Source organism: Astyanax mexicanus, chromosome 9 (genome assembly GCF_023375975.1).
Source record: "Astyanax mexicanus isolate ESR-SI-001 chromosome 9, AstMex3_surface, whole genome shotgun sequence".
Taxonomy (NCBI): Eukaryota; Metazoa; Chordata; class Actinopteri; order Characiformes; family Acestrorhamphidae; genus Astyanax; species Astyanax mexicanus.
Window position 1 is genome coordinate 9,482,274 of NC_064416.1, and position 12,688 is coordinate 9,494,961.

General features: G+C 35.8%; 1 protein-coding gene across 3 annotated transcripts in view; it reads left to right on the plus strand.

Moving 5' to 3' along the window:
• The first annotated feature begins 247 nt into the window (after nucleotides 1–247).
• LOC103025301 (transmembrane protein 255B) overlaps nucleotides 248–12,688 on the plus strand; it is a 63,790-nt gene continuing 51,349 nt past the window's right edge. For all 3 annotated transcript variants that reach the window (XM_049483257.1, XM_022679466.2, XM_022679467.2), the window contains exons 1-2: nucleotides 248–335; nucleotides 9,710–9,852. In XM_049483257.1, the coding sequence (XP_049339214.1) occupies nucleotides 290–335; nucleotides 9,710–9,852 (189 nt within the window). In that variant the 5' untranslated portion in view covers nucleotides 248–289. The remainder of the gene's footprint in view (nucleotides 336–9,709; nucleotides 9,853–12,688) is intronic.

Genomic DNA, 12,688 nt, shown 5'->3' on the forward strand with positions numbered 1-12,688 from the left:
GCTATAAATTATTCAGTATCTACTATAAATAAGTGAATAATCACTGAAATAAAATTTGAATCCGTTGTGGATTATGTTCCATAAATGAATAATAGTGTTAATAGTTTTACTACATCTATTAACAGATTATTATTAAGTGTAAGAACTGAAGAGTTGAGTATTAATAACAGATGAGGAGGATGAGGAGGGAACAGTGCCGGTTCTGCTCCCGCCCATATAAAAGCCAGCACTCTCCCCAGAGCTCTCAGTTCACACACAGCCCCCACACAACACCAGCAGCAGCAGCAGCATGAAGCAGAGCAGCAGAACACACCGCAACACACACACCACCACCGGTGAGAGAGAGAGAGAGAGAGAGAGAGAGCTGAACGTGAGAGTGTGTGATTAGATTTGTAGGTGGCTTATCAGTGTTTCTTTAGATTTATTAGACTGTTCAGTGATTGATTAGAAATTTTAATGTTTGATTAGACTTGTTTTTGTTTAGTTAGAATTTACAGTGTTTAATTAGACTGTTTAGTGTTTTATTCAACTTGTCAGTCTTTGATTTGAATTTTCAGTGTTTAATTAGATTTTGTGTTGTTTAAACTTATCTTTGTTTGATGAGACTTTTCAGTGATTGATTATATTGTTAAATGTTTTATTTGACTGTTCAGTGTTTGATTATAAATTTCAGTGTTTGATTTAACTTTTTAGTGGTTGATTATACCTATATTTGTTTGATTAGACTTTTCATTGTTTGGTTTGACTTTTCAGTGATTGAAAAGACTCTTCAATATTTTACTTGACTGTTCAGTGTTTGATTAGAATTTTCAGTCTTTTATTTGAATGTTTAATGTTTGTTTAGACTTTTCAGTGTTTTATTAGAATTTCCAGTGTTTAATTAAACGTATCTTTTTTGATTAGGCTTTTCAGTGTTTGATGAGTCTTTTCAGTGTTTGATTAGGCTTTTCAGTATTTGATTAGACTGCACAGTGTTTGATTAGGCTTTTCAGTATTTGATTAGACTGCACAGTGTTTGATTAGGCTTTTCAGTGTTTGATTAGGCTTTTCAGTATTTGATTAGACTGCACAGTGTTTGATTAGGCTTTTCAGTGTTTGATTAGACTGCACAGTGTTTGATTAGGCTTTTCAGTGTTTGATTAGGCTTTTCAGTATTTGATTAGACTGCACAGTGTTTGATTAGGCTTTTCAGTGTTTGATTAGACTGCACAGTGTTTGATTAGGCTTTTCAAAGTTTAATTAGTCTTATCTTCCTTTAGTTAGTCTTTTCAGAGTTCAATTAAACTTTTCAGTGCTTGTCTTATCTTTCTTTGATTATACTTTTTAGTGTATAATTATACGTTTTAGTGTTTGACTAGACTTCTCAATGTTTGATTAGACTTTAGAGTGTTTGATTATTTTTTTAGCGTTCGATTTGTCTTTCAGTGTTTGATTAGTTTTTTCAGTGTTTGAATAGACTTTTCAGTGTTTGATTAGTCTTTCAGTGTTTGATTAGTCTTTCAGTGTTCCATTAGTCTTTCAGTGTTTGGTTAGACTTTTTCAGTGTTTGATTAGACTTTTCAGTGTTTGGTTAGACTTTTTCAGTGTTTGATTAGTTTTATCTTTCTTCGTTGAGATTTTTAGTGTTTATATAAACTTTTTATTTCTTGTCTTATTTTTCTTTGATTAGGCTTTTCAGACTTTTTAGTGTTTGATTAGACTTTTCAGTGTTTGATTAGACTTTTTAGTGTTTGATTAGACTTTTTAGTGTTTGATTAGACTTTTCAGTGTTTGATTAGACTTTTTAGTGTTTGATTAGACTTTTTCAGTGTTTGATTAGACTTTTTAGTGTTTGATTCGACTTTTTAGTGTTTGATTCGACTTTTCAGTGTTTGATTAGACTTTTCAGTGTTTATTTAAATGTTTTATTTGTTGTCTTATCTTTCTTTGATTAGACTTTTCAGGGTTTGATTAGTCTTTACAGTGTTTGATTAGTCTTATCTTTTTCAATCAGACTTTTCAGTGTTTATTTAAACTTTTTATTTGTTGTCTTATCTTTCTTTGATTAGACGGTTTAGTATTTAATTAGGCTTTTCAGTGTTTGATTAGTTTTTTCAGTGTTTGAATAGACTTTTCAGTGTTTGATTAGTCTTTCAGTGTTTGATTAGTCTTTCAGTGTTCCATTAGTCTTTCAATGTTTGATTAGTCTTTCAGTGTTTGATTAGTCTTTCAGTGTTCCATTAGTCTTTCAATGTTCGATTAGACTTTTTAGTGTTTGATTAGACTTTTTAGTGTTTGATTAGACTTTTTAGTGTTTGATTAGACTTTTTAGTGTTTGATTAGACTTTTCAGTGTTTGATTAGACTTTTTAGTGTTTGATTAGACTTTTCAGTGTTTGATTAGACTTTTTAGTGTTTGATTCGACTTTTTAGTGTTTGATTCGACTTTTCAGTGTTTGATTAGACTTTTCAGTGTTTATTTAAATGTTTTATTTGTTGTCTTATCTTTCTTTGATTAGACTTTTCAGGGTTTGATTAGTCTTTACAGTGTTTGATTAGTCTTATCTTTTTCAATCAGACTTTTCAGTGTTTATTTAAACTTTTTATTTGTTGTCTTATCTTTCTTTGATTAGACGGTTTAGTATTTAATTAGGCTTTTCAGTTTTTGATTAGACTTTTTAGTGTTTGATTAGATTTACTGGTAATTTATTTTGAGGTTTTATTCTAAGTGACTATAATTAGCCTTTCCACAGTTAGTTTTGATGTTTTGGCATTTGGTTGGTATTATCAGTGTTCTGTTTGCATTGTTAGTGTTTAATGAGTCTCAAGAGGCACTTATTGTCTTTCCATCTGAGTACAAGTGGAACGAACAATACAATAAAGACAACATAAAAAACAAACGTGCAACAAATTTTATAACATAGAACTAAAACATGTATAAATACAATAAATACAGCAGATATGAGACAGTTTTAGAGACTAGACAGTGCAGTACAGACACTGTACAATCAGGGTTTCATTAAACTTACTGTCGTTTCTTTAGAATTATTGTGATTATGAGACTTATAGCTGCTTCATTTGGCTGTTCAGCATTTGATTATACACACTGATCTTCAATTAGGCTCATTATTATATGATTAGAGTCAGCTTTTTTTTAGGTATAAATTATTGAGTGTGTTGCTTATTTAGGGCTTTGTGTTGCAGGATGAATGAAGCTGCAGGAGCGTAGAATTAGAATCTGCATTCAGACACTGTTCTACTATAATGACCTTAGAAAAATATAAAAATCCAGTTTTAGTCCTGTGTGCATGCAAACCATTGTACACATCAGTACAGTCCAGACCAGTTATTGAAAACTAAGAGTGTATCAAACATATCAATCTAAACACATACATTTATTGAGTGTGTTGTGTTTTTGTGAGGTGGTAAATTGCAGTAAATGAGTCTGCAGTAGTACAGAATTATAACCTACACTTTCTATGTATTTCTTTCATTTATTTAGATCTATTTATTAAAATACACAATAAAAAATTACCATATAAATACATTTTGTATAAATTAAATAAAACCACATGAATATTACTTACACATCAGTATGGATCAGTTTAATTTAGTCCAGCCCCGACACAGTTCAGGATAGTTTTATATGTCTTGTGGTTCTTTTTTGTCATGTTCTGGCCTTTTTTTTAAATGTATGGATATTTAAATAAATCTAAAGATGAATCAGATTACAGTTTTTCTATGTTGCTTTGCTGCATTTCTTAAAAAAGTTCTGTTCATACAAACAGAATTATACAATGGATTCCCAGCATAAGACTGTAATTCACTCTGAATCATTAGCTCAGTTCCCAAAAGTATGAATCTGTGAGTGAACATGTGCGAGTCATCAGAATGACAAGACCTGTGTCATTGATCGTGAAAATTATAGTCAAAATGCTTAGTCAAATTATCAATATATCAGTATACAGATACTACCAGCACAAAAAAATAAATAAATAAATGAAGTGTCCATGTTTGACTGAACTTCAAATGTTTCAAATGTATCAGTGTTTGATTAGTGTTACTTGTGAATAATGAGTAGTTGTTTTTGCTTTATTAGGTTTATTATAAGTGTTTGATAAGTCTGTTGATAAAGCGGACTGATTTGTCTTACTGGTGTATTACTGTTGGATTAAAAATATTGATTTATGATTAGAGTTATCCATGTTTAATTAGACTTATCAATGTCTAGAATTTCTAGAATTTCTAGATTTTCCCCTCTGGGATCAAAAAAGTTCTATCTATCTATCTTTTCCCCTCTGGGATCAAAAAAGTTATATCTATCTATCTATCTATCTATCTATCTATCTATCTATCTATCTATCTGTCTGTCTGTCTGTCTGTCTGTCTGTCTGTCTGTCTGTCTGTCTGTCTGTCTATCTATCTGTCTATCTATCTATCTGTCTATCTATCTATCTATGTCGGGTTAGACTTACTGGTGTTTAATTACATGTATCAATGTTTGATTGCACTTATTAGAGTTTAATCTGATTTTTTTAGTCTTTAATTAGACTTTAATAAAACATTTTATATTTTTCTTAAGTAATAAGCAAACAAACAACTCCATTTTGGCTCGAGACTAAAATATACTGCTAATACTGATGAATTTGGGCTGATCAGAGTGAAGATTTTAACACTATAAAACAAAAGTTGGTCCTACACTGAAGATAAACTAGCGGGACAGTGTTTCTCAGCAGTTTGAAGCCGACTGAGCCGTGCTGAGCAGAAAAACAATAAATGTTGTACATGTTGTAAAAACCATCAGACCTTCTCTTTTTGGGCTTTGTATTTTCTTATGTAAAAGGTTTTGCTGACAGCTGATAAAAAAATATCTTATGCAAGACTGCGCTATCTGCTGTGTGAAATATGCCAATTTCCACAGTACTTAGTTCCACAGCTCTGTATGTGAGAGACTGACTATAATTTGAACAGGATTCACATTAATGCCTTAATTTCTTTCACTCTTTGAACTGTAATTTATTGACAGACTTTGACATTTCCAAAGAAAAATGACAAGAGAAAACCTGATCTTTCCTTATTGATCTTTTAATGCTAAGTTGTGCTCTGGTTACACAGACTTGCCAACTAAAGCTTTTCACACTTTTTCACACCTTCTTTCCGTTGCTTGCTCTGTGAGTTAAGTGAATTGTGAAAGCTGTTTTTGAGTCCAGATATGTTTCAGAGTACCAAACGCTGGTCCTACTGAAATTGGGAGTCTAGGGTTAACTTTAGTTGCAGGTGTGGAAACTATCCAGTCCTGTTTTTTCTAGTTTTTCTTGTTAACCCACTTTTTATTCTATTTTTGTCTTTTACAAGATAGCATAGCCTTTAATACGTCTTCTACCTGCTTATGATTCTAAATTACCCTTTCGATTGTTTGTTTTGCTGTTGTCATTAAAACTCACCTTTTTTAACTTCCTGCCTGTCCTGGCCTATCCATAAGAAATAGAATTGTAGCACTTAATAAAAACCCCATCCGGACGAGATTAATTTCTCAGAGGGTCATTGGGGTAATTTTCTCTTTTATGGGGGTCCTCTGTGATTTAATTCTTGTCCAGATTGACCATGTGCATGTTTTTCTCAGACGTCCTCTGAGAAAATTACAGGCTGAATTATCTACTATTTTTTACTGAACTCAGTGGTCCTCTGGTAATTTTATTTTTTAATAGTTTTATTCCCGTCCGGATCCACATCTCTAAGTTTTGTCATCTCGTGTTTAATAAAATAGCTACTTGTCCACTGCCACAAACAGTAATTACACTTTGGATGTGCATTCCCACAGAGATCCATGTAAACACAACAGTGAGTGGAAATGGAGGAGCTACTAAACGCGATGTCGTGTGAACTAGAAAGCCAATAAAAACTCACCGGTCCTCCTGTTTTTTCAACTGCAGTCCTATTCAGGCTATAACATAACATACATAACAACAACATCCTAAAACTCAGCTTCCGGAGCCCTGAGAGAGCACAATTGGCCCTGCTCTCTCTGGGTGGGTACAGTAAATGGCGCTCTTTCCCCTCATCACTCTTAGGGAGATGTTGATCAGCACAAGGCATCTGTGAGCTGATGTATCAAAAGCGAGTCGCTGCGCTTTCCTCCAAACGCACTGTAATGCCACTCGGTGCAGCAGTTTGAAAAGAGGCGGAGTCTGACTTCACATGTGTTGGAGGAGGCGTGTGCTGGTCTTTACCCTCCTTATGTTGTGGCATCACTAGTGATGGTGGATATACAGCTAAGTAGGAGCTAAATAGTTGGGAGAATTGGCTTAGTTAAAATAGGAGAAAAATGGTAGAAAATTAGAAATGATTTAAGAATGTCACTCAATGTTGCAGATAATTATAAAAAATAATTTGCGTTATTATGCCAAAGTATTTGCTGTTTATTAAAAAAAAGAATGAGAAATAGCTTCTGAAAAGTGCACTAAATTATGTAGTAATAATGTGGTCAAATATTTTTTTAGGAACTCAGCTCTGATCTGAGAAAGGAAGCAAAGCAACTGAAAAAAAAACTGCAAATGTACAGGACCTACATTGCATGTTTTAAGAAAAATTGCAGGGGTTCCAATATTTTGGGCCATTACTGTATATAAATATAAAAGCTCTGTTCTGATTGGTTGCTGTGGGCTAATGTTTTGATATATATGTTATATATGTGAAACATGATCTTTGTGAGAACCTCACCTCAACTTTTCTGAGTGTTAACTATGTAGATCACACTGCCCAGCTGAAAAAATAGCTTGTAAAAGTAGGAATTCCATGCCAATTGATCCTGGTTCTGGTCTGGTGCCTGGGTGAAGCTGGTCAAGAACCCCAGTGTTCAAAACACAACATATAGTGTTATTTTTAATCAGCGCTGCACATGCATGTTTCATAACTGTGGTAATGACGAGTAGTTGTAGTTGTGTAACCCCTTATAACACCCACACACACACACACACACACACACTCAAACACACGCACTTCATGAGGCTGGAGCTGCTGAGGGTGAAGCTCTGCCAGTCTGAGCTGCCGGTTCTTCATCTCTGCAGTAACTCTGGGTTTATGAGGCGCCGAGCTCAATTGTCAGTGTTCAAAACTCATTTCTGAAACCAGTCAAAAAGGAGCCAGGTCACACACACACACACTTTAAACACTTCTACACGTACTGACCGCACTTACACATGTTGATTGGGCCCGGTTGGAACTGTGCGCTAAGACAGAGCCAGCATCCAAATAAACCTTTAACTGCTTCTAAAGATTTGATTTCACATTAACCTGCTTACACTGATCAAAAACAAAATATTAAAAAAAGCTTTATAACATCTTTATAGCATCTTTACATTTTAAATTCAGAATGTTCATCATTGATGAATTGAGCTGTATTCTTTTTAATACCCTTGTTTTTAGAAGAAACAATGATTGGGCAGGTGCCCCAATATTTTTGTTCATGTTATGTAGATAAATGAGCCGTTCCACCGAATTGGTGCCATTGGCTTGTAACTCTTCCAAATTAAACTTATTTTTTGTATCTATTTCAACTCTGAATCTGATAACACATTTAGTTAACTATTCAAAACATTTTTAATCATGTCACCTTTTAAAAATCATGTTTAACTGTTTATTTTAAAGAAATGATTGACTGCATGTTCAAATATTTTATATTTATGATAACAAAATCAGTAAAGATGCATGCACATTGTATTTTTTTTAAAAGATGCAAAGCTATTTTTATCTTTTCAAGAAGACCCAAACCTGAAATTGATAAAATGTATTATCATGCAATGTATTAAAGAAATTGATAAATTATGAACCAAACAGAATTAGAAGAAAAAGAGGTTTACATTAACTAAAATTTACATTAATAAATCAATGAACCAGGGGACAATACTCAACTCCTGTCACTGGAACTTACTCTATGTAATGGCACTCTCTCCTGTTACTGGCACTCTGTTCTTTTACTGGCCCTCACCCCTGTTACTGGCACTCACTCCTGTTACTGGAACTCGCTACTGTTACTGGCACTCTGTTCTTTTACTGGCCCTCACCCCTGTTACTGGCACTCACTCCTGTTACTGGAACTCGCTACTGTTACTGGCACTCACTCCTTTTACTGGCACTCTGTCCTGTTACTGAAACTTGCTCTTGTTACTGAAACTCGCTCCTGTTACTGGCACTCAGTGCTGTTACTGGCACTCAGTGCTGTTACTGGACCCTGTCCTGTTACTGGCACTCACTGCCTGTTACTGGCACTCACTCCTGTTTCTGGCACTCACTCCTGTTACTGGCACTCATTCCTGTAACTGGAACTCGCTCTTGTTACTGAAACCCACTCCTGTTACTGGCACTCACTCCTGTTTCTGGCACTCACTCCTGTTACTGGCACTCATTCCTGTAACTGGAACTCGCTCTTGTTACTGAAACCCACTCCTGTTACTGGAACTCACTCTTGTTACTGGAACTCGCTCTTGTTACTGGCACTCAAACCTGTTACTGGCACTCTGTCCTGTTACTGAAACTTGCTCTTGTTACTGGAACTCGCTCCTGTTACTGGCACTCAGTGCTGTTACTGGCACTCAGTGCTGTTACTGGACCCTGTCCTGTTACTGGCACTCACTGCCTGTTACTGGCACTCACTCCTGTTTCTGGCACTCACTCCTGTTACTAGAACTTGCTCTTGTTACTGGAACTCACTACTGTTACTGGCACTCACTCTTGTTACTGGCACCCTGTCCTGTTACTAGCACTCACTCCTGTTACTGGCACTCAGTGCTGTTACTGGAACATTCTCCTGTTACTGGAACACATTCCTGTTACTGAAACTCACTCCTGTTACTGGCACTCTGTTCTGTTACTGGCACTCACTCCTGTTACTGGAACTCGCTACTGCTACTGGCACTCACTCCTGTTACTGCCACTTAGTCCCGTTACTGGCACTCTGTCCTGTTACTGGAACGCACCCATCTTACTGGCACTCATTCCTGTTACTGACACTAACTCCTGTTACTGGCACTCTGTCCTGTTAATGGCACTCTGTCCTGTTACTAGCACTCAGTCCTGTTATGGACACTCCAAAAAATTACATGTCTGAAGGAGTTTAATAATTATATTTCATGGTAAAGTTTATAGTTAGAGGGTGGGGACAGGTTTTAAATGCAATTTTTTCAGTGTTCTAAGTAGTTTTTATTTATGTATGTTTGTTTTGCAGTTAGGTCAATGTACAAGACACTACGCTACATAATAAAATTTATTTTAAAGTTATTCTGTTTGCACATTTATACATGTGATTTTCTGGGGACCGAAATGGCATGGTTTTGACGGAATCTGCCAAATACATTTTTAACTAGACTCCAGAACATTCCATTCTATTACTCACTGCTTTTGTATGGAGATTATACAGCTGCATGTGAACACCAGTGTCTGGCACCATAAAACAGCTAAACTTACTCTTTTAAAGCTTTATACGATTATCTTTGGAGACACAGTGTGAACTGGACTTGGCTGTAAATGAGTTGAGCAATGTAACGTAAGACATTTTAAACTGCAGTATTAAAAAGTAAGGTTTTATTCTGGTTTTAAAAAAATCCTGAAAGCAGTGAAATGATTTATCCCTCACACGTGAAGCAACAGGTCACGAAAGAGTGTGATGAGTGTGATGAGTGTGATGAGTGTGATGAGTGTGATGAGCAGGATGTAATCAGTGTTTGGTGTTGTAGATGTGGGGAGGATGAAGAGGAGGAAGGCTCTGCAGCTGGTCTCGGGCATGCTCAGTCTGTCTCTGCTCATCGTCGCTCTGGGTATCTACACCAGCACTCGCACTGAGAGCCTGAGCATCACTGGATACGCTTCAGGAGCTATCGTAAGTAACACTTCATCATCATCATCATCATCATCATCATCATCATCACATCATCACGAATATACTTATTACAATAACCATCACCACCACCACCACCATAAGTGGAGCTATCTATTATAGTTAAGTTTTGGGAGTTGATCCACGCCCTCACTCCTCCCACTTCCTTCCCTATTTAAACTGTCACTTCCTCTCTACCTGCTTGTTGAACAACCTCGCACCCACCTCCTCCCCATCTTCCTCCTGCAGCGAAGCTGCCTCGAACTCCACCCCAAATTCTCTGAATTCGCTCCCCCTCTTTTCTTCTTCTCTGCCCAGTCAAGGGCGTGGGTCAATACTAGCAAATAACCATATTTAACCCTTGTGTGGTGTTCATATTTTTGTTACTCGTTTACTTTGTTACTTGTATTTAATTCAGCAAAATTAAGCAATCTTACATTAAAATGCTTTACACATGCTTGCTTCACCTAAATTGCAAGCAATATAAACAGCTTACATGGTTAATATTTGCCCTTTACCTTTCTTTTGTTACATTTCTTTCAAAAAGTGCTACTCTTTTTTTTATTAGTTTTTTAATAAAATGTAAAAGAAAACGAATTTAACTCAAGATATGAGTAGAAAATTTGTTTAGTTTCAAATTTACAAATGAAGCAATGTTTATTAGCCCTTGGCCAAACATACTGTATGTAATATAAATGTATAGGGGGGGGGGGGGGGGTGTACAGTGTGTGTTTATCGAAAATGTGTTTTGATATATGTTTTTCACAAAAAATGAGCCAACGCCAATGAGTTTGAGTTAGAAAAAATAATTTTTTAGTATCATTTGATGAAAAATGAACACCACACAAGGGTTAATTACAATGACCATCACAATCACTATAACCACTGATAATAATCACTACCATACTAAATAAAAATGCTATGAAAATGAACAAATGAACGTCAGACAATGCTTTTCAACCATGCTTAATTATATAGTTATTTTAAATAAACTCTTGAAACAGCCTGGACAGAAACGATGGTACCCATAACTACAAAGCAGTGAAGGATGTCAGATTCAACTAAATGTCAAATCAAATCAAATCAAATCAAATTTATTTGTATAGCGCTTTTTACAACAGGTGTTGGCACAAAGCAGCTTTACAGAAACATGATTACAGGACAAAGAATCAGGCAAAACATTAAACATAGAATATACATAATACAGAACCCCCAGTGAGCGCGGAGGCAAGGAAAAACTCCCTCAGAGCTGCAGGAGGAGGAAGAAACCTTGGGAGGACCAAGACTCACATTAAAGGGGGGACCATCCTACCACTGGTCAAACGGCTTTTAAATTAAAATTTAAAAAGTCTTTTATACATCCATATAGGTTTTATGTACTCAGGAGTGTAATAGCGCCACTAATGGCTTGGATGTAATCTGTAGTGGAGAATAAGATGGTCGAATCTGCCTGCCTGTCTCTCTGCTGTCTCTCTGCTTTTCACAGTCTGATTCTCTGCATGTCTTTATCTGTTTCTGTGCCTGTCTATCTGCCTTTCATTGTTTGTTTCTCTGTCTTTCTCTGTTGTCTGTTACTATTTGCCTGTCGCTGTCTGTCTCTCTGTCTGTATTTCTCTGGCTGTCTTTTTCTGTTTGTCGGTCTGTCTCGCTGCCTTTCACTGTCTGTTTCACTGCCGGTCTTTCTCTGTTTGTCTGTGTCTATTTGCCTGTCGCTGTCTGTCTGTCTCTCTGTTTGTTTTTCTCTGTCTGTCTTTTTCTGTTTGTCTGTATGTCTATCTGCCTTTTACTGTCTGTCTCTCTGTCTATATTTCTCTGCCTGTTTTTCTCTGTTTGTTCGTGTGTCTATCTGCCTTTTGCTTTCTGTCTTTCTGCTTGTCTTACTCTCATTTTCTGCCAGTCTATCTGCCTTTTGCTTTCTGTCTCTATGTCTGACTTTCTCTGTTTGTCTGTCTGTCTGCCTTTCACTGTCTGTTTCTCTCCCTGTCTTTTTCTGTTTGTCAGCCTGTCTATCTGCCTTTCACTGTGGTTTTCTGCTTGTATTTCTCTGTTTGTCTGTCTGTCTCTCTTAGGCTCTTTGCGAGCCTCACTCTGTCTTTTTATTTGTGTATCTGCCTGTCTATCTTTCTGCCAGTCTCTCTGAGTGTCTGTATCCTTTTCTATTTGTTTCTGTCTATTCATCTCTCTGTCTGTCTGTCTGTCTGTCTTTCTTGCTGTCTCTTTGTCTGTCTGTGTTTCTATCTGCCTGCCTGTCTATCTGCCTTTCGCTATATGTCTCTCTGCTTGCCTGTCTGTCTGTGTTTACAGAGCTGCACTCTAACAGTGAACAGCTCTTCAGTTCAATACGGTCACATATATAATCAGTTCATTGAGTTTTTGGGGCAGAGTGAACTTGCTGGTGTTAAATTACCTCTCTGACTGTTAATATAGAAATTTTACAGTGTTATTTTATTACTAACAGTCCTGATAGGTATAGTTTAAATCCGGTGAGTTTATGAAGCCTAATTAAACAACATAAAAAACTAAGCACTAAGTTTCATTCTAAACTTAAACACTGAAAATTTAGATCCTAAAACATTATTCATAATATTCTAAACCTTAATCTTTAATAGTTAACACTTTACAATAATTAATTTACATTCATTTACAGTACTTACAACATAATGTCTCAACTAATTAATCATTGATACTAATTGAAATTAATCATTACAGCATTTTTAACTAATGTCTCAATTCATTATTATTCAAAACATTCTTAATCATTAAAATGTAGTAATGTTTACTATACCACAGTTAATTCAGACCCTGCAATGTGATTGGCTGAGAGGTGTTTTACGAGTGC